Source organism: Littorina saxatilis, linkage group LG12 (assembly GCF_037325665.1).
Source record: "Littorina saxatilis isolate snail1 linkage group LG12, US_GU_Lsax_2.0, whole genome shotgun sequence".
NCBI classification, from domain to species: domain Eukaryota; kingdom Metazoa; phylum Mollusca; class Gastropoda; order Littorinimorpha; family Littorinidae; genus Littorina; species Littorina saxatilis.
In genome coordinates, this window is record NC_090256.1 from 74,506,985 (window position 1) to 74,529,335 (window position 22,351).

The following is a 22,351-nucleotide window of genomic DNA, read 5'->3' on the forward strand; positions in this document are numbered from 1 at the left end:
CGTTCGTTCGTTCTGAGAGTGAGTTTGACTCTTCCTTCGGCGGGTTTTCAGTTCAAGGGAGAAAACTCCTGTCGTAGCGGCAACGTTCTGTCTTGTTACATCGAACTTGGGGGCACTGCTTTTGCCCTATACATTTTCATTTTCCTACTAAAGGCACGCTAACAAGTGTTTGATAGTTGTTAATTGTCCGGGTTTTTTTCTTCTGAATTGTCCCATAAAAAAAGTATACGTGTACTTTTCACTCATTCAGCAACCTTTTTTCTACCTGTCCCCTGGCAACATTAGTCATAGTAACTAATCTAAGGGAGAGTCTCGCACGTTTATAACGAATGTCTCCTGGTTAGAATGTTACAAAACAAAACCTAAGGAAACTGGACTCACATTAGATACACACAAAAAAAGATCATGAATGTGACTTCAGTTTCCTTTGTCGATTTCTTATAATTCGTCAATGTGAGTCTAGTTTTCTTTGTCGATTTCTAAACATTTCCAAGTTTCCCTTATAGATTTCATAACATCAGTTCATGTGAGTTCAGTTTCCTTTGTTCATTTCTAAAGATATGTCAATATGAGTCCAGTTTAGTATGTCCATTTATAAACATCCGTCAATATGAGTGCTGTAGGCTTTGTCGATTTCCAAAACGTCGTCAATGTGAGTCCATTTACCTTTGTCTATATCAAACATCCGTCATTGTGAGTCCAATTTCCTTTGTCCATTTCTGCAAACTCGCCAGTATGAGTCTAGTTCCCTTTTACAAATTCGCTATTGTGAGTCATCTTGTGTCGATTTTTATACATCCGCCAATATATGTGAGTCCAGTTTCCGTTGTCGATTTCGAAAAAAAATAAATGGTTAAAGCGAGTGTCGTTGCCTTGATTTCTGTTGTGTTAGAGGGCTGTCACACATGCGACTGAGTCGCGCGATTTACCCTGTCACACAGCCGACTCAGTCGTAGAAAACAGCTACGACAAGTCTGCGACTCAGTCTCATGCGATTCCCTCGTAGCTTTGAGGTTTAGAACATGTTCTATTCCTGCGATCCAGTCGTCGGTCAATCGCAGGGGCAGAGCCAACAGAGCCAATCAGAACGCGTTGCTGCGGCCTTGATGCCGTGACGTAAAATAATGGCGGACAGTGGCGTACAGCGTCTCTTCGTCGATTCAAAACTTTTTGGAAGAACAGTTTTTTACTCAGATATAAAGGAGACGTTTTAGGCGTGTACAGCGGTCGGGGAACATTAATTGCAGCTGCTTGGGAACTTTATTTCTTGCAAAGGCGTAATGCTGAAAGAAATTTTTCAGAAAGGTAGAGCGACGTTCGAACATTTAGCGTCTGCTCAGTCTCGCAAAGCGCGTTTGCCGTGTTCACTATGACACGTCACTTCCGCCCCGCTCGCGTGGAGTTATCGTTCGCCAGTCGTTCGTCTATCGTTCATCGTGTGACGGGTCAATGGCCTACGATGTGATGTGCGATCGGCCAAAGACTGAATCGCAAGACTGAATCGCAACGACTGAGTCGCCTGTATGACCGAGGCTTAACTCTTCACCGACAATCGAAAAAAAATCAGTTTCTTCGCAGTAGACTTTGCACAGGCAACACTTGATATACAAAAGAGTCATTGAGGAAGATCGGACAAGACAAATTACGCGGACTGCCGCCTGAAGCAAGTGCTTACAGCTGACATTATAATCACGACATGTGCATGCACGCACGTTGCACCGACGCCATCGAGCCATACACTATGCTGAGAAGCATCAACGATATATGCATGGGAACGCTGCGCAAGTTGCGCGTGAACTAGTTGCGGGCCAATGTTGTTAGCTTGTGTGCTTGAGATGACCGTTCCAGATTGCATGATATAGAGATTTTCATAAATAAACGAGAAAGAGAGAGAGAGAGAGAGAGAGAGAGAGAGAGAGAGAGAGAGAGAGAGAGAGAGAGAGAGAGGGGGGAGGGAGAGGAAAAGAGGAAGAGAGAGAGAGAGCGAGAGAGAGAGAGAGAGAGAGAGAGAGAGAGAGAGAGAGAGAGAGAAGATGTGATGTGATATGTCCCTGTCCTCCTGCCTCCCTTATTACCACAACCACCTACTTGTTGACATCATGGGATCTTTAACGTTTGCACACCTGCACCTTTACCACCTAGGATTCTCAGTTTTTCCCAAGCATCTGCCGCCTAACGTGATCAGATTTGAAGTAAATCCCAAAGCATGTTCCATTCCACATAATTATATAAAGATAAGCCAATTTTGGGTGTTAAGGAATCTAAAGCGTGCGAACACTTGCAGCTCTTCAGACTAAGATTCTCTTTCTTTCCAAGCGCAAGCTGCCTTAAATTTATAAGTATGTTACATCCCAGCACTGAAAATTCTTTTCTTTTCAAGCCACTGACTTCTTATTCAACCTACAACTCAAGTGTTTAAATCCCCTACAGCAGAACAGTCGGGGTTATGTTGAGAAACGCACGGTCATTTCTAATAGGTTTGATGGAGAGGTTCGCAGCTATTTTGAGTGCAGTGGAGGGGAGTCGCGGTTCAAGAACCCTGTAACTGTCGACTGTTATTAAACGTTTTTACATTTAGTCAAGTTTTGACTAAATGTTTTAACATAGAGGGGGAATCGAGACGAGGGTCGTGGTGTGTGTGTGGTGTGTGTGTGTGTGTGTGTGTGTGTGTGTGTGTGTGTGTGTGTGTGTGTGTGTGTGTGTAGAGCGATTCAGACTAAACTACTGGACCGATCTTTATGAAATATTTCATGAGAGTTCCTGGGTATGATATCCTCGGATGTTTTTTTCTTTTTTTCGATAAATGTCTTTGATGACGTCATATCCGGCTTTTTGTAAAAGTTGAGGCGGCACTGTCACACCCTCATTTTTCAATCAAATTGATTGAAATTTTGGCAAAGCAATCTTCGACGAAGCCCGGACTTCGGTATTGCATTTCAGCTTGGTGGCTTAAAAATTAATTGATGACTTTGGTCATTGAAAATATGAAAATTGTAAAAAAAAAAAATGTTTTATAAAACGATCCAAATTTACGTTCATCTTATTCTCCATCATTTCCTGATTCCAAAAACATATAAATATGTTATATTTGGATTAAAAACAAGCTCTGAAAATTAAAAATATAAAAATTATGATCAAAATTAAATTTTCGAAATCAATTTAAAAACACTTTCATCTTATTTCTTGTCGGTTCCTGATTCCAAAAACATATAGATATGATATGTTTGGATTTGGATTAAAAACACGCTCAGAAAGTTAAAACGAAGAGAGGTACAGAAAAGCGTGCTATCCTTATCAGCGCAACTACTACCCCGCTCTTCTTGTCAATTTCACTGCCTTTGCCACGAGCGGTGGACTGACGATGCTACGAGTATACGGTCTTGCTGAAAAATTGCATTGCGTTCAGTTTCATTCTGTGAGTTCGACAGCTTGACTGAATGTTGTATTTTCGCCTTACGCGACTTGTTCTTTTCTTCTCATCACTTCTGACGGTCCATGAAGCTCGCTTTGGCTGCTTGTTTGTTCGTCACTCTGCACTTCTAACACAGTTTGATTCTGTTGTACAACTTTTTTTTGCTTTTGAGAGTGAAGGGGTAGAGGAGCAGAATAGTGAGTGTGTGTGTGTGTCAGTCTGTTTGTCTGTTTGGTAGTCTGCCTCGGTGAGTCTCTCTCTCTCTCTCTCTCTCTCTCTCTCTCTCTCTCTCTCCCTCTCTCTCTCACTCTCTCTCTCTCACTCTCTCTCTCTCTCTCTCTCTCTCTCTCTCTCTCTCTCTCTCTCTCTCTCTCTCTCTCTCTCTCTCTTGTTTTGTAATTTTGTGTTGTTTTGTTTTGTAATTTTGTTTTGTTTTGTTTTGTCTGTGCGTGCGCGCGAACGTGATTATTTCCGATTGATCTTATCCGAACATGAATCAAATCTTGCGCCGGCTTCAACCCATGGCCAGTTTACCCGACAATCCCGTTTAATCGCCTACTGATTATATCACAATGCGTACAAATAGCCTTACGGAGGCCATATTAGTTTTAATAACATCATTCCCCATCCTCCCCCCGCGGGTTAGGGGGAAGAATTTACCCGATGCTCCCCAGCATGTCGTAAGAGGCGACTAACGGATTCTGTTTCTCCTTTTACCCTTGTTAAGTGTTTCTTGTATAGAATATAGTCAATGTTTGTAAAGATTTTAGTCAAGCAGTATGTAAGAAATGTTAAGTCCTTTGTACTGGAAACTTGCATTCTCCCAGTAATGTCATATATTGTACTACGTTGCAAGCCCCTGGAGCATTTTTTTGATTAGTGCTTTTGTGAACAAGAAACAATTAACAAGTGGCTCTATCCCCCCCCCCCCCCCTTTCCCCGTCGCGATATAACCTTGAACGGTTGAAAACGACGTTAAACACCAAATTAAGAAAAAAAGAAAGAAAGCATTCCCCATCCAAACCCCCGGAATGAAGATTTAAATCCTTGTATAAACCCTTTGGCTTTGCAGAAGAACAATGGCGACTTTGCGTGGGAGCGATAAATAAAAAGACAACACAAATACTGTACTCACGTGTGAACGAAGAATACGGAACGACCCTAGGGTTGAAACGTGGCTGTTTTTTGTTCCCGCTATCTTCGTTAACACAGGAGAACAGCTGCTATGCTAACTTAAGGCCCCCCCAAAAAATAGTCTGTTTACGGTAACCCGACCGACCCTATTTTTTTCGCGCGACCCTAGACTTTTTTTTGGCATTTGGAAAAAAATAAATAAAAAAATAACGTAAAAATATGGTTTTTTGGAAGAAAAAAAAAATTAATAATTCCCGACCTACCGACCCTATTTTTTTGGCCTATGTTACCGTAAACAGACCTTTTTTTTTTTTTGCCTAATATTGCTGTCCCCAGAACTAGCGTCTATTTGGGACATCTTTTTTCGTCTTTTTACATTTGGTCAAGTTTTGACAAGTTCAAGTTCAAGTTTATTGGTCCATAACCCATGGGGGCATTTTGAACAATAAATACAATCAATACAATCATGATATATGCTTGAACGTAGACGGGGAATCGAGACGAGGGTGTGGTGTATGAGTGTATGCATGTGTGTGTGTGTGTGTGTGTGTGTGTGTGTGTGTCTGTGTCTGTGTCTGTGTGTATGTGTGGAGCGATTCAGAGAAATCTATTGGACCGATCTTCATGAAACTTCACAAGAAAATTCCTGGGAATGATATCCCCACATATTTTTTCCATTGTTTTGATAAATGTCTTTAATGACGTCATATCCGGCTTTTTGTGAAAGTTGAGGCGGCACTGTCACGCTTTCATTTTTTAAGCAAATTGGTTGAAATTTTGGTCAAGTAATTTTTGACGAAGCCCGGACTTTGGTATTGCATTTCAGCTTTGAGGCTTACAAATTAATTTATGAGTTTTCTCATTAAAGTTGTCATTAAAATCGATTTTTCGCAAATTGATTTAAAAGTGATTGCATTGTATTCCTCATTTTCTCCCAAATTCAAAAATATATAGATATGTCATGTTGACTGTAACAATATATAGATATGTCATGTTTACTGTAACAATATATAGATATGTCATGTTTACTGTAACAATATATAGATATGTCATGTTTACTGTAACAATATATAGATATGTCATGTTTACTGTAACAATATATAGATATGTCATGTTTACTGTAACAATATATAGATATGTCATGTTTACTGTAACAATATATATAGATATGTCATGTTTACTGTAACAATATATAGATATGTCATGTTTACTGTAACAATATATAGATATGTCATGTTTACTGTAACAATATATAGATATGTCATGTTTACTGTAACAATATATAGATATGTCATGTTTACTGTAACAATATATAGATATGTCATGTTTACTCTAAAAATGTGCTCAGAATGAAAGAAAATAGGTTCAATAACTACTACGGGCGCGTGCTTCTCGGCGGCGAGCGTGACCCGTCTCGGTCTTCGAAATGGTTAGCCGAGACTATCTGAATGTAGTCTCGGCGATGATTGGTTTGTGGTGTTGATCTTGACTAAAGGTTTTGATATCGCTTCACGCGACTTGTTATTCTTTGGTTTTGATCAAAACGATTGCAGTCTTAACCGGTACATCCAACTGTCATGCGCACCGCCACAGGTCTGTCTAGGTTTTCACATCGGATAAGAGAATCCTTCCACTTTGATACGTACCAAATGTCAGCAGCCTGACCGCTACCTGGGCAAAGCGGGAATATTTTGCTGAGGTAATTCAGTTTGTCACTAACACCTGTGTCAGTCTTTGAAATTAATCGAGAAAAAATATCGCTTTGCACAAAAAGCAGTCAGTCTGTAGATTGTTCGAATGGGTATTTATTACAACATTTATTCAGCAAAATATTCCCGCTCTGCACAAAAAAGCAGGCCGGCTATTATATACGTTTGGTATGTGTTAAACTGTTAGGATGCTCTTATTCCGTGTGAAAGCCTAGGCGGAGCAGTCGTGATGCTCATGACAGATTCCACGCGACAGGACGAGCCTTTAAGATATCAATCATATTGATCAAAGTCAAAGGATAAAAAGACCAAAACATACTGGATGCGAGGATCCTGATATCCACAGTGAAAGCCTGGTTAGATCGGTGGTAATATCAATGATGCTGATTTACAAGGAGAGGCTTGTATCTTTACAAATTGGGGAACTGGCCTTTTAGTGTCATCTTGACATTGTGGGCTCAGACGAATTGCTCAGAGTGGAATGCATGGGAAGAGACTGACATGCACAAAAGCGTGTGCACAATAATTCGAGCGGGGTAATCCTGTCAGACGGTGATTTAAACACTGAACAGCCTTGCCTTCACTTCACCGGAGGTGCTGATTTACACACACACACACACGCATGCACGCACGCATTCACCACGCACGCACGCACTCACACACGCACGCACAAAAACACACACAAACACGCACACATACACACACACACACACACTCACACACGCACACACACACACACACACATACACACACACGCACGCACGCACGCACGCACACACACACACACACACACACACACACACACACACACACACACACACACACACACACACACACACACACACACACACACACACACACACACACACACACACACACACACACGAGAGGTAATGGTCTACAATTATGAAGCTAATTTGTTGAAACAAGGTAGTATTGAAATACTGATATTAAACACCACGGGGGCAAATTTGTCTGTGAAATAAGTTAACAATGTTGTAATTTAATTGTTCCCGATATTGATTGCTCTGTACTTTACTAAAGTCAGCAACTTCCGCTCGGAATCTCACACGAATATAGATCAGTGAACAAACTTGCATAGGTAATGAGGCTTCGCATTTTCCTGTTGTTGTTGTTGTTGTTGTTGTTGTTGTTGTTGTTACCGCCAGGTGGGTTAAGGGTGGATATGTTTTCTCCCAAGTCAACACATATGCAGACCTGCTAGTGAATTAACCCCTTCGTGTGTACACCCAAGCACAAGACCAAATGCGCACGGTAAAGATCATGTAATCCATGTCAGAGTTCGGTGGGTTATAGAAATACGAAATTACCAAGCATGCATCCTCCGAAAGCGGCGTATGGCTGCCTATATGGCAGGGTAAAAACGGTCATACGCGTAAAACCCAACTCGTGCACAAAACACGAGTGTACGTGAGAGTTGTAGCCCATGAACGCAGAAGAAGAAGAAAAGAAGTTCTTGTTTTTCTTGAGACAACACCGATGAAATCAGCAACTTCCGCACGGAATGGCACACACAGTATATATTGCACAAATAACTTAGGTAATGATCGAGGCTACCCATTTTACTGATGTTCACATTCTTGTTGATGTTGTTGTTGCTGCTGCTTTTGGACGAGCAAATAGATGGCTTTCAGTTGATGAACTATTGGCCTTTTCGTGTTGCAGACCTGAAATCCACAAGATGTATCCCAACAAGTTCGTGCAGATGGATGAGAACCGATTCCGCATCTTCAACACGCTCTACGAACTGCCAGGTATGTCCTTTTAACCTGTCTTATTCAAACGGTGTTTTTTTCTCAGTCCGCTTCATGACTGCTGGTCTGTATCGTTAAATTGTGTATGTTTTTGTCTGTCTGTCTCTCTATCTGTCTGTCTGTCTGTCTGTCTGTTTGTCACATGTCTGTTTCTGTCTGTCTGCCTGTCAGTCAGTCTATCGGTCTGTCTGTGTGTGTCTCTCTCTTTCTCTCTCACTCCCTCTCTCTCCCTCACTCTCTCAATGTCACTCTGTCTGTCTGTCTGTCTGTCTGTCTGTCTGTCTGTCTGTCTCTCACTCTCTTTCTATCTTTCTGTCTCTGTCTGTCTGTCTGTCTGTCTGTCTGTCTCTCTCTCTCTCTCTCTCTCTCTCTCTCTCTCTCTCTCTCTCTCTCTCTCTCGCCCTCATTAGATTTTAAATAATACTTCCATAACATCAGCCCTAATGAAATTGTTGTTTGAAAACAACACCTTATTTGAAATGTTTGAAAACTTCAAAGACCCCGGGCAAGTGTTGTCATGTTGCGTCCACTCAATTTCAAAGAGATGGCACACTATCAAGTATCATTGTTTCGGGTTCAACCTTCGCTGAACGTTAATGGATGGGTGTCTTCCCGCAAGCTACGTATTACTGTAGTTCATGTAGCCACTACAGGTCAATCACACCAAAAACACAACAACAACAAAAAAGGGAAAAAGAAGCAAAATGAAATACAAGATGATAATGGGTTTTGTCACTCTCCACCCGCCTACTGCCCAAGGAACGGAAAAATATCTTCCACCCACTTAGCTAATAAAATATTAACTGCTGCTTTACGTAACTCCTCTCTCTCTCTCTCTCTCCCCCTCTCTCTCTCTCTCTCTCTCTCTCTCTCTCTCTCTCTCTCTCTCTCTCTCTCTCTCTCTCTCTCTCTCTCTCTCTCTCTCTCTCTCTCTCTCTCTCTCTCTCTCTCTCTCTCTCTCTCTCTCTCTCTCTCTCTCTCTCTCCCTCTCTCTCTCTCTCTTTGCTTGATATTCTTACATTTTTAAAACGTATTATCATTAGATTGGACCCTCCCATGGGCGAGGGCTGGATGTAAAAAAGCACCTGTTTGCTCAAGTTATGGCATTACCCTCGTTAATAACGAATTTATCTTGTCTTGTCTTGTCTTGTCTTGTCTTGTCTTGTCTTGTCTCTGCCCTCTCTCTGCGCCCCCCTCTCTCTCTAACACACACACACACACACACACACACACTGACACACACACAAATACACACCCTTCCTGTTCCCTCCTTTTATTCTTGCCAATGTTAATACTAAATTATAAGATATGGGTAGCCTAACTCAGTGCCAAATTTACCGCACCTTGTTCGTTGACGGACGAATAACACCCTGTATAATCATCCGACGAAGCTGAAAAAATCAGCATCCTCTTCGAGCATGATTCGTTGGACTGACTCCAGGTAACTGTCACTGCCAGCTAGCGCGATGAAGCAGGCCTCCGGCTGTATAATCACACACTATAGTAAACTTCGGCGCGTGCCAGCCTTACGTACAGGACTAAGAGTTTATATTCATCCGAAGACGGAGTACGGATGTATGTATAAGTTGATTAAAAACGGCCATTTTCCCATTTGGATAACGGCCACATTCTCTGTACCGAGTGGCTTACGTTTGACGAGTTGTACGGGTATTTATAATGCGCTCAACAACAGCAAAAAGTTATTGGGCCAAATAAAAATATTTGTCATCATTTTCACGAGTTTTCATTCACAAACACCTGGGAAATAAATCTCATGTTCCCCATGCAATAAATCGAGGTGGTGAATGGGTTTGAGCTTTCAGGTGAAACGTGGATTGTCAAAGTAAAAGCCAATCAGGCTGATTGTTTGATGTGTGGAACCATCGCGGCTTTGGATTTGTGTTTCCGAGGACAACGATTGTAAGCATTCACTCTCAAAGACCCAATCAATGTTGATAATTACCGCGGCGACTCATGGTCAATTTGCAACTTATCTCTGTAATCGCAAAATCCACAACGAAAAGTCATAAACACTTAAAAAGAAAAGAAATATGCTCAACACTTACTGAACTCACACGTATGATCGCAGCTCTGTACATTTTCAGACTGGAAGAAAAGCGTCAACAAGCTACGTTTGACGTCACATACAAGGTTGACGTGTTATCTCGAGCTACTGTGACGATGCTTTGTGGCCCGGAGTTGGATTCTAAAAATTCGTCTCCCTGTGGGTTATTGTGCATTTTGTTGCACAACCAAAATGATGACAAAAACGATGTTTGGTGGCTTGTCGTCAGACCAGCATTTTGTTGTTGGTCCTCGGGGAGCATATCGCCTTTTGTCTCATATTTATCAACCACGGCCTTCGGCCTTGGTCGATAAAGATGAAACAAAAGACGATATGGTCCCCTTGGACCAACAAAAAAGCTGGTCTGTCAACAAGCCACCAAACATCTTATAATGTTGGTTTAGGGTAACCTGACCGACCCTATTTTTTTCCGCCGACCCTGAAACCTTTTTTTCAGTTCTTAAAAAAAAACAAAAAACTTTTGGCACATTTTGCGCACCATACCGAGACTAAGACAAGTAGCCTTTAAAATCGACTAAATGTAAGAAAAACAAGTCGCGTAAGGCGAAATTACTACATTTAGTCAAGCTGTGGAACTCACAGAATGAAACTGAACGCACTGCATTTTTTGAGTCACTTGAGAAAAAGTGACTCTATGTAATCGGTCAGTGTTAGTCTGTCCGGCCGTCCGTCCGGCCGGCCGTCCGTAGACACCACCTTAACGTTGGACTTTTCTCGGAAACTATCAAAGCGATCGGGCTCATATTTTGTTTAGTCGTGACCTCCAATGACCTCTACACTTTAACGATGGTTTCGTTGACCTTTGACCTTTTTCAAGGTCACAGGTCAGCGTCAAAGGAAAAATTAGACATTTTATATCTTTGACAAAGTTCATCGGATGTGATTGAAACTTTGTAGGATTATTCTTTACATCAAAGTATTTACATCTGTAGCCTTTTACGAACGTTATCAGAAAAACAAGGGAGATAACTAGCCTTTTCTGTTCGGCAACACACAACTTAACGTTGGGCTTTTCTCGGAAACTATAAAAGTGACCGGGCTCAAATTTTATGTGAACGTGACTCCCAGTGATCTCTACACTTTGACGTCTGCTTTGGTGACCTTTGACCTTTTTCAAGGTCACAGGTATGTCTTGAATTCTTCAGGTATGCATTGTGTTGTGAATAGCAATTTCTTCCTGTCCATCTGATGCCTCATATAATATTCAGAACTGCGAAAGTGACTCGATCGAGCGTTTGCTCTTCTTGTTTCACAATGACTGTAGTGCGCCGCTTGTGCAAAACGGAGTGAAACTGACGAGCCTGTTCAGCTCGGTAGCCTAGTGGTTTCGCTGTGCTGCATAGCACGCTTTTCTGTACCTCTCTTCGTTTTAACTTTCTGAGCGTGTTAAATCCAAACATATCATATCTATATGTTTTTGGAATCAGGAACCGACAAGGAATAAGATGAAATTGTTTTTAAATCGATTTCGGAAATTTAATTTTGATGATAATTTTTATATTTTTAATTTTCAGAGCTTGTTTTTAATCCAAATATAACATATTTATATGTTTTTGGAATCAGAAAATGATGACGAATAAGATGAACGTAAATTTGGATCGTTTTATAAAAAAAACATTTTAATTACAATTTTCAGATTTGTAATGACCAAAGTCATTAATTAATTTGTAAGCCACCAAGCTGAAATGCAATACCGAAGTCCGGCCTTTGTTGAAGATTGCTTTACAAAAATTTCAATCAATTTGATTGAAAAATGAGGGTGTGACAGTGCCGCCTCAACTTTTACAAAAATCCGGATATGACGTCATCAAAAGTATTTATCGAAAAAAAGAAAAAAACCGTCCGGGGATATCATTCCCAGGAACTCTCATGTAAAATTTCATAAAGATCGGTCCAGTAGTTTGGTCTGAATCGCTCTACACACACACACGCACAGACAGACAGACAGACAGACAGACAGACACACACACACACACACACACACACACACACACACACACACACACACACACACACACACACACACACACACACACACACACACACACACCATGACCCTCGTCTCGATTCCCCCTCCATGTTAAAACATTTAGTCAAAACTTGACTAAATGTAACAAGTCGCGTAAGGCGAAAATACAATGTCTCGACATGTATTTCTCTCTCTCTCGACTGTACACAGAGATAAGAACAGCCTCGCTTTCACCTAGATCCTGCCTAAAAACAATGTTCAGACCTCATGTTCAGACTCGGCGTAATGATTCCGAAAGGACTACTTTTTAGCGGTCAAGTTCAGTCGTCCGCATACTCGAAAGTGAAAAAAAGATGAAACGTTTTGCTACAGTATCGGAGGATGAACTGTCGAAGAAGAAAAAGAATCTCGTGCCAACCACTACGCAGAAGACCATCCGATCCGAGTTGTCCAGAAGAAGTTCTGAAACACGTCACGTTCCAAATCAAAAGACGACATTCTATTTTCTTACGTCACTATTCTTGGTTTACGGTACCATTCGGCGGCTTTGCTACGAGTATGACATAGTCTTGGTTGGCCGAGACCTTGAGGTGGAATGCGAGTGATTAGGTTTGTTGATTTTGCTCGGAGAAGTGGTCCGTGTTCAAGCAAGTTTCTTTCTTCTTTGAAAACAAAAACCCAAAGACCAGTGAATGTCGAGATATATATGTTAATTGGATCTGTGATCCAAACATGCCTTTTGGTCAATCTCGATGGCAGTTTATTCCACTCGCCCTACGGGCTTGTGGAATAAACTTCCATCTCGATTGACCAAAAGCCATGTTTGGATCACAGATCCAATTAACGTATAATATTTAGTCAAGTAGCTGCCATTTTTCAGCAAGACCGTATACTCGTAGCATCGTCAGTCCACCGCTCATGGCAAAGGCAGTGAAATTGACAAGAAGAGCGGGGTAGTAGTTGCGCTAAGAAGGATAGCACGCTTTTCTGTACCTCTCTTTGTTTTAACTTTCTGAGCGTGTTTTTAATCCAAACATATCATATCTATATGTTTTTGGAATCAGGAACCGACAAGGAATAAGATGAAAGTGTTTTTAAATTGATTTGGAAAATTTAATTTTGAATTTTTTTTTTATATATTTAATTTTCAGAGCTTGTTTTTAATCCGAATATAACATATTTATATGTTTTTGGAATCAGCAAATGATGGAGAATAAGATAAACGTAAATTTGAATCGTTTTATAAATTTTTATTTTTTTTTACAATTTTCCGATTTTTAATGACCAAAGTCATTAATTAATTTTTAAGCCACCAAGCTGAAATGCAATACCGAACCCCGGGCTTCGTCGAAGAATACTTGACCAAAATTTGAACCAATTTGGTTGAAAAATGAGGGCGTGACAGTGCCGCCTCAACTTTCACGAAAAGCCGGATATGACGTCATCAAAGACATTTATCAAAAAAATGAAAAAAACGTTCGGGGATTTCATACCCAGGAACTCTCATGTCAAATTTCATAAAGATCGGTCCAGTAGTTTAGTCTGAATCGCTCTACACACACACACACACACACACACGCACGCACACACACACACACACACGCACGCACGCACATACACCACGACCCTCGTTTCGATTCCCCCTCGATGTTAAAATATTTAGTCAAAACTTGACTAAATATAAAAAGAAAGGACAAAAAGTCGCGTAAGGCGAAAATACAATATTTAGTCAAGTAGCTGTCGAACTCACAGAATGAAACTGAACGCAATGCCATTTTTCAGCAAGACCGTATACTCGTAGCATCGTCAGTCCACCGCTCATGGCAAAGGCAGTGAAATTGACAAGAAGAGCGGGGTAGTAGTTGCGCTAAGAAGGATAGCACGCTTTTCTGTACCTCTCTTTGTTTTAACTTTCTGAGCGTGTTTTTAATCCAAACATATCATATCTATATGTTTTTGGAATCAGGAACCGACAAGGAATAAGATGAAAGTGTTTTTAAATTGATTTGGACAATTTAATTTTGATAATAATTTTTATATATTTAATTTTCAGAGCTTGTTTTTAATCCGAATATAACATATTTATATGTTTTTGGAATCAGCAAATGATGGAGAATAAGATAAACGTAAATTTGGATCGTTTTATAAATTTTTATTTTTTTTTACAATTTTCAGATTTTTAATGACCAAAGTCATTAATTAATTTTTAAGCCACCAAGCTGAAATGCAATACCGAAGTCCGGGCTTCGTCGAAGATTACTTGACCAAAATTTCAACCAATTTGGTTGAAAAATGAGGGCGTGACAGTGCCGCCTCAACTTTCACGAAAAGCCGGATATGACGTCATCAAAGACATTTATCAAAAAAATGAAAAAAATGTATGGGGATTTCATACCCAGGAACTCTCATGTCAAATTTCATAAAGATCGGTCCAGTAGTTTAGTCTGAATCGCTCTACACACACACACAGACACACACACAGACACACACACGCACACACACACGCACGCACATACACCACGACCCTCGTTTCGATTCCCCCTCGATGTTAAAACATTTAGTCAAAACTTGACTAAATGTAAAAAGAAAGGAAAAAAAGCGCCGACCTACCGACCCTATCGATTTTGGTCACGTTACCCTAAGCCAACATATATTTTTATTTGGCCTTATGGTAGTGTGTCATGCTGTTCTGACACTACACAAAGCTACTTCGACAGGGGAAATATGTTTAGCTCAATGTGTATTAGTAAGGCAACATAATCGGTGACTGTGACTAGTACTGTCATTATCTCTGTTTCAGCTGACACCATTGCTCGATTTCATTCCCCTTTCGCGAAGTTTCAGGCTGAAATTGCTTTTATGTACGTTCTGACATATAATAATAATAATAATAATAATAATAATAATAATAATAATAATAATAATAATAATAATAAATGAGCATTTATATAGCGCAACATCATAACTTTACAATTATGCTCTTTGCGCTTGACACATTTAAAATTAAAACACAGTTATACAAACATTTACATCTACATTCATAGTCAGCAACGCTTAATTAAAAGCATACACCATCAAACATACATTACAAAAGATTCTTCCACTAACTAAATAATAAAAACATGAATAAAATAGGTAGTAAAAACAAGGAAATACCAGCTGAATACCCTTAATCAAACAGAACATGTTATCAACAATACTGAAAACAGCCCTAGATGTTTATATACATTATCACATTGTCACTAAAACAACAAATACACTACATGTAGCCTACTGATGGACTGAGAAAACAAAATCAGGGGTTGTATTTCTTGAAGAGGTGCGTTTTAAGTGCTCGTTTGAATGCTTGGGGTGACTGAGAGTGGCGGATGTGAAAGGGGAGAGAATTCCATTGTGTGGGTGCGCAGAAAGTAAAAGTGCGTTGTCCGTATGTTTTGGTTTTGGTGTGTGGAATGGTGAGGATGCGACAGTCAGAAGAGGCACGGAGTTGTCTTGCTGGAGAATAGACGGTGAGGAGTTCAGAGAAAAAAGCAGGAGACGAGCCAGAAAAGAAGTTAAAGCAGAGGGTGGACAGTTTGTAGTCAATGCGGGCTTGAATAGGTAACCAGTGCAGTGTGTGAAGAAGTGGTGTTGCGTGATCTCGTTTTTGTGCTTTCAGAATGAGGCGTGCTGCCGAGTTTTGGACTTTTTGTAGTTTATGCAGGAGGTACAGAGGACAGCCAGAGAGAAGAGAGTTGCAGTAGTCAAGTTTAGAAAGAACAAAGGCACAGACAAGAGTGTTAGTTGTTTGAGAGGAGAGTGTGTGGCGAATGGTGCTGATCTTACGAAGCTCAAAATAAGCTGCTCTACAGACTAAAGATATATGTTTGTTAAGGGTCATGTCAGATGAAAGGGTGAATCCAAGGTTTCTAGCTGATGGTGAGAAAAGAATGTCGGTGTTGCCTATTTGAACAGAAACAGGTTGGGGAGAGGGAAATGTAGTGTTCTTCTTTTTGCACAGTAAGACTTCAGTCTTATCATCATTCAGCGTAAGTGACATATACAGTGACATCTTTTCTTGATGCATTTTTCTTGGTGGCATCACATCGGTAAAGGCGATGATTCAACAAGATGTTTAACAGCTTGTGAATGCAAAGGTGTCGGAAATGTCTCTCCGTAAAACAGCGTCAGTTTTGACCATAACGTGTATTTGTGTGCTATTACTGAAGTGACAAAAGACGCCCATATTACCCCAGCCTTCCTTGTGTAAAGGTTTAGTCAAGTTGTCACAAGAAAACATTTGTAATGTCCAAAATGACAGTGACGATACTCAACCCCCCCCCCCCCCCTCACCTGTCCCTGTTAAAATGCCTCAAGCCTGATATCAATTCACGAAGCTCGCTGCACGAAACTTTGGCATAGATTTTTCGGTAAAAAGGCTTCGCAAAGTCTACTTCGATCCGGTATGATGCGACTACTTCTTCCAGTAAGTAACTTCGCAAGGCTCAAGATGGGATGCTGTGAGTGCACCTCTAACACCCCCCCCCCCCCCCCCCACCTCGGTTCGCCACCTCAAGTGCATTGTCTCGGTGCCAGAAAGCCTGCAAGTCTTCTCAGCCCATCGCTTCCACTTGAAGGGTCGCACGTTCACGGGGTCGTAGACCCCCACTCAGCCACGAGACTCCATCGTGATGAGGCACCCCTATGAACAGCGCGCAAGTTTCACCTCAATTTGGATTCTTTGGTAAAAACCAACGCCAGCAAACCAACGCCCGTGCTCTGGTCAAAGAACTGGGATGGGGGCTGGCTGGAATTCCAAAATGGTGCAACGTAGGGGTGTGCGTGTGTGTGGGGGGATATGACTGTGAACCCACCCTCCCGCTGTCTCCCTCCACCCTGAAACACACGTCCCTCTTGACGCCAAGGAGAAGCGGAAGTGGTGTTAGTAGGGGCTGTAAACAGTTACTTCCGGTCTACCTGTTGAAGATGCGCAAGGCTATGACGTGAAGGGCCGGCGGCTGGCTTCCTGTTTAGTGCCGTACCGTACGTCGCACCTTGCCCCCCCTCCCCCCACCCCCACCCCATCCTATGGCAACTGTGTGTACATTCCACCCGTGTTGAATGACTTGTTCAACGTTTTCGGGATCCATTTTTTCTGGCCTTCTGCCTTGTTCCACATTTCAGCGGCTAGCTTCCATTTTGCTAGTGATAGATCTGTTAGAGGTTTTGGGTGTTTTGGGAAGTGATGTAAACGATTTTTGATGTCTACGGTGATACTTCGACACTTACTGAATTTATCGCCAGGCGATAACTTTAACAAGAAAAATGTAGTTCCTCATTTTCACATCTTGGTATTTTTAACTTTGATGCCTTTTTTCTTCTCTTTTTGTGTGTGTGCTACATCAAGCATACTTCGAACTACTCCTGTTTCGTTTGTTTGTTTGTTTGTTTGTTTTATTTGTTTGTTTGTTTGTTTGATAGTTTGTTCACTTGCTTGAGTGTTAGTCTTTATGATTGTTTTGTTTCTTTTTGTGCTAAGAAAGTCAGTTTTGATAAGTAGTTTTTGAGCATTTATATTTGTATTTTTCAGTATTGTACATTTTGGCTTGCCTGGTGGACTACTTCTGTAACCATCAGGACTACACCAGGTAATTACAACCCCTGCCCCCATCCCCACTCCTTCCTGTGTGTGTGTGTGTGTCTGTCTCTCTCTCTCTCTCTCTCTCTCTCTCTCTCTCACTCTCTCTGTCTCACTCTCTCTGTCTCACTCTCTCTGTCTCTCTCTGTCTCTCTCTGTCTCTGTCTCTCTCTCTCTCGCCCTCCCTCTCTCTCCCTCTCTCTCTCTCTCCCTCTCTGATCGAGGGATCAGGGATCTCTCTCTCTCTCTCTCTCTCTCTCTCTCTCTCTCTCGCCCTCTCTCTCCCTCCCACCCTCTCTCTCCCTGGTCTCTCTCTCCCTCTCTCTCTCTCCCTCTCTCTCCCTCTCTCTCTCTCCCTCTCTCTCCCCTCTCTCTCTCTCCCCCCTCTCTCTCTCTCTCCCCCCTCTCTCTCTCCCTCTCTCTCTCTCTCTGTCTCTGTCTCTCCCCTCTCTCTCACTCTCTCTCTCCCTCTCCCCCTCGCTCTCTCTCTCTCTCTCTCTCTCTCCCTCTCCCCCCCCCTCTCTCGCTCTCTCTCTCTCTCTCTCTCTCTCTCTCTCCCTCTCTCTCTCCCTCTCTCTCCCTCTAACTTCCTGTCTCAATGAAAAAAAGAACGCACATTCAGTGCCTGCCTTCAATTGTCAGAGTTGATTAGTTGCACTCTGTATCGACCTCTGACTCATTTAAACAAAACAAAAATCTTTTTCCGGTGTAACACGACATTTTTACTCCACGAAAAATTTACTCCGGAGTAAATATTTCGTACAAAATTCTTACTCCGAGTACACTTTTCGTACGAGAAAAGAACTCTCCAAGGCACGAAAAAATTACTCCCTCCACGAAATTTTTACTCCCCATTTTTTTTACTTCCAGTAAAAATCTCGTACGCAAAAATGGGATGCGGCCGAAGGGATAATGCCAATAAGTGATCTCGCGCACACGAATGTCGCACTACCCTCCTTCCACCCCTTCCACCACCAAGACTAACAGGGGACAAGGGAGTAAAAATGTTGTACACCTGGCATGGGAAGTTAAATTGCTTGTGTTGGGGTGAAGTAATTTATTCGTTATCTATTCGTCAGGGGAGTAACATTTTTGTACGAAATGTTTACCCGGAACTCGCCTGTCTTGGGGAGTAATTTTCTCGTGTAATGGTGGAGTGCTTTTTTTCGTAAAGGGAGTAACTTTTTCGTACGAAATGTTTACTCCGGAGTAAAAATCTCGTGGGAGTAATTTTCTCGTGTTACACCGGCCCCGTTTATGGATTTTATTTGTTTATGTTTTTAAGAGAGTGGCTGCAATTTGAAACAAGTTGGCTTTTGCATACGCACCCTTAAAAAAGGTACAGCTTTTGCGTAAATTTGCAGATATGTTGTTTTATTTAGATATTTGTGTGTTTGTTTATTTGTGTCTTTTTTTTAAACGTTGTTTGTTTGAAAGAAATATCTTTTTGATTCCTCAATGATTTCAGCGCCAAGAGACTGACCTATTATGTGTGTTTTTCTCTCCAGATTTCCTTTTTCACCTGATTTTCTCCTTCTGTCTCCGTTTTTGTTGGGCCTGTTTGCTTGATGATTTGTGGGGTTGATTTTCATCGCTTTCTTTTCAGTGTTCCTTCCAAAAACAGGTAACGGTGTGATCTTTTCCCAGCAGTGTCTTGTACTGAATATAGTTTATCGTCCACTGCTATAGGGTCCGTGGGCTGCGTGTTTGAACAATATTAACAGCTATTGTGTTTTCTGTTTTGACCTTTATTTGTTGTTCCAAACTTACAAAATGACAGTTTTTGCATCGATGCGTTGATCTCAGGTTTTGATAGCAGACGCCGTTTCTCATGCGCATTAGTTTTGCGCAGGCGCCACACTGACTTTGGAAAAAAACTCGATTTGACAACACAGCTGTTAAACAGTTTTTTATTAGTTCATTCGTATACAACAAAAAGAATTTTGAGTTTTTTTTAATTTTGAACAAGACTACTTATGAAGAAGACCAAAACACAACATCAACGGAAAACTAGAAACAACCGTGAAGAACTAGGATGCAACAAAGGGAGGAAAAGAGAACAGCTAATCCGTTCAAAGCGAGCAGACGGCAGCGACGTTTTCAGTTTGGGTGAATGGCATTTATACTTGTCTCGTCATGAAGCGAATTTTTCAACCTCAGTTATAAACGACTACATGAATGTTAGTGCCATGGCCGGGTTGTACATCAATACTTCAGAGGGGAAGTGGGGTATTTAGTGTGGAGTTACGAGATAAGAAAAGCCAAATGCGAAAGTTCGTGTCAGTCGGCAACTGTGAACTAAGCTCACAGGCACACAAAAACGGCTGTTCCGTTTTACTCCCCTGTTTGTACTACATCTTTCGACTTTAAGTATTTTGTGGTGTTTAGGGACAGAAAATGATAGGTTTAGTCCTGTTTCATCGGGAATTTAGCAGAAAAGGGTATGCTATCGACATTTGTAAAGCTGAAAAACATTCCCGAGAAGAATTTCAAGTTGTCAGGCACGGTATGCTGTTGTCGATTAAAACATCGTGTGGTAAAGATGGGTAAACCGGAACCATGCGTCTTTGTTATTGCCAAGATGCTTTTGGATATTGGCAAAAATGGCCGACTTCCGTAGCATTATGCTTTGATGATCGGAAGAGACCATCCCGCAATCACAGCCCCCGAATTCCCCCACGTGTCCATCAGAATAGCTATATATATATATATATAGGAATGGCATACGCGAGTAAACTTTAGCCAGCATGACATTCCTGTACCAGATTACGTACCTCCACATTTGGACAAGAAACTAAGAATGGCATTACAAGCGAATGAACAATAGCCAGCATGACATTTGATCACTATTTTTACCATGTGTGCTACTTTTCCTGGTCGAACTATGTACTATGTCACACTGTGTTGAAAAGAAAGTGAGTTCAAATTCAAAAGTGGGACACTTGCATTTAGAGTGATGTTTCAGATAATATCCCCAGGTTTTTTTTTAATTCTCATTCATTCTGGGGGTAACAGTGTTTGATGACGTCATTTTGCCCGTTTGCAAACGTTCAGTCCGCACTGTGGCGACCACATTAAAAAAAATAATGTTATTGAACTTATTTTCACACCATCTTTACCCAAGTCCGGACTATGGGGTCTCAATTTAGGATATCCGGCACCCCCCCCCCCCCCCATCCCCCTCCAACCTCCGTTTGTGACTCGTCTCCTCTAATTATCCAGACCAGCACAATCCGCCCCCCACCCCTCGCATTATTTCCCCTCTTTATATTCCCAACCGTACAATATTTTGTCCTTGGGTTAAAGTAAGTCTATCTATCTGCCTGCCTGTCAATCTGCGTGCCTGTCAATCTGCGTCTTTCTGTCCATCTGCATATATCTGTGCATGTGTTTAATTATCTTCTTCTCCTATTTCGTCGGCGTCGTTGTTGTTATCGACATCATCATCATCATCATCATCATCATCATCATCATCATCATCATCATCATCATCATCATCATCATCATCATCATCATCATCATCATCATCATCATCATGCTTCTTCAAGCTAAACCTCTTTATATTCCCAACCGTACAATATTTTCTCCTTGGGCTAAAGTACGTGCCTGCCTGTCAATCTGCGTTTTTTCTATCCATCTGCATATTTCTTCTTAGTCGTCGTCGTCGTCGTCGTCGTCGTTATCATCATCGTCGTCGTCGTTATCATCATCATCGTCGTCATCATCATCCCCTCCCATGCCGATAGTTGGTGTGAAGCCCTGGGGTTGATATTGCCGGCTATCAAGGATGCGCTACGCACAGTCTGTGCTTGTTTATCTTGTCCCTTGGCACTGGCACCCTGCAGACACACACCTGGCTCCCCCCCCCTCCCTCTCACCTGCCCGTTTACCTGGCTTCTCTTCCACCACCCGCCTACCTGTTCCCTTTACCTGGTTATTGTTTACTTTTACCAGGGCGTGTAGGCTGTGTACTTACGTCTGTCCCCCCTTTACCTGCGTCCCTTTTTCGCCCACCTCCACACCCTTGTCCCCCGATACACACCTGTCCCTCATGTGTACTTACCTCTGCTTTTTTCTTTTTTTAAAATCTCTAACCACCACCCTCTTTCGAGAGCCACCTTTCCCCCTGCCCAGGTTGGCTGCGCACTAACCCTACAAGGTTTTTTCCCCCACCAGTCAAGTTTGCGGTGCCAAACCATCTGTACCCGGCTTTCCACCCTTCCACGAGTACGTCCTCTCCACCCCCGTTACACCTGTCATGACTTTACATTTTGTACACCCCTCCCTTTACCCCCCCCCCCCTCCTCCTCCTCCTTTCTCTTACCTTTGTCCACCGCCTTCATTCTCCAGAATACCCGTTTTCTACCAACTGCGTACCCGCCTGCACCCACCCAAACCCACCTGTATCCTCCCCACCCCACCTGTATCCTCCCCTACCCACCTGTAGCATCCACCAAGTCCACCTGCCAGCTCACCTGATCAGTGCCAGCCGTACCTTCATTAATTGTTCCTTTTTTTTCTCTTTTTTTTTTTTTACCTGTCGCTGTTTACTTTTACATCTGGTCTGACCTCACTCGCGGCAGTTTTACATCCGTTTTTCTGTGGATGGTTTGCTCTCTCTCCCCCGCCGCCCCCCACCTCCTGTTATT

General features: G+C 41.9%; 1 protein-coding gene across 3 annotated transcripts in view; it reads left to right on the top strand.

Moving 5' to 3' along the window:
• LOC138983240 (cytosolic purine 5'-nucleotidase-like) overlaps positions 1–22,351 on the top strand; it is a 248,483-nt gene that overhangs the window by 198,693 nt on the left and 27,439 nt on the right. For all 3 annotated transcript variants that reach the window (XM_070356662.1, XM_070356663.1, XM_070356664.1), the window contains 2 exons: positions 7,942–8,030; positions 17,655–17,712. In XM_070356662.1, coding sequence (XP_070212763.1) covers positions 7,942–8,030; positions 17,655–17,712 — 147 coding nt within the window. The remainder of the gene's footprint in view (positions 1–7,941; positions 8,031–17,654; positions 17,713–22,351) is intronic.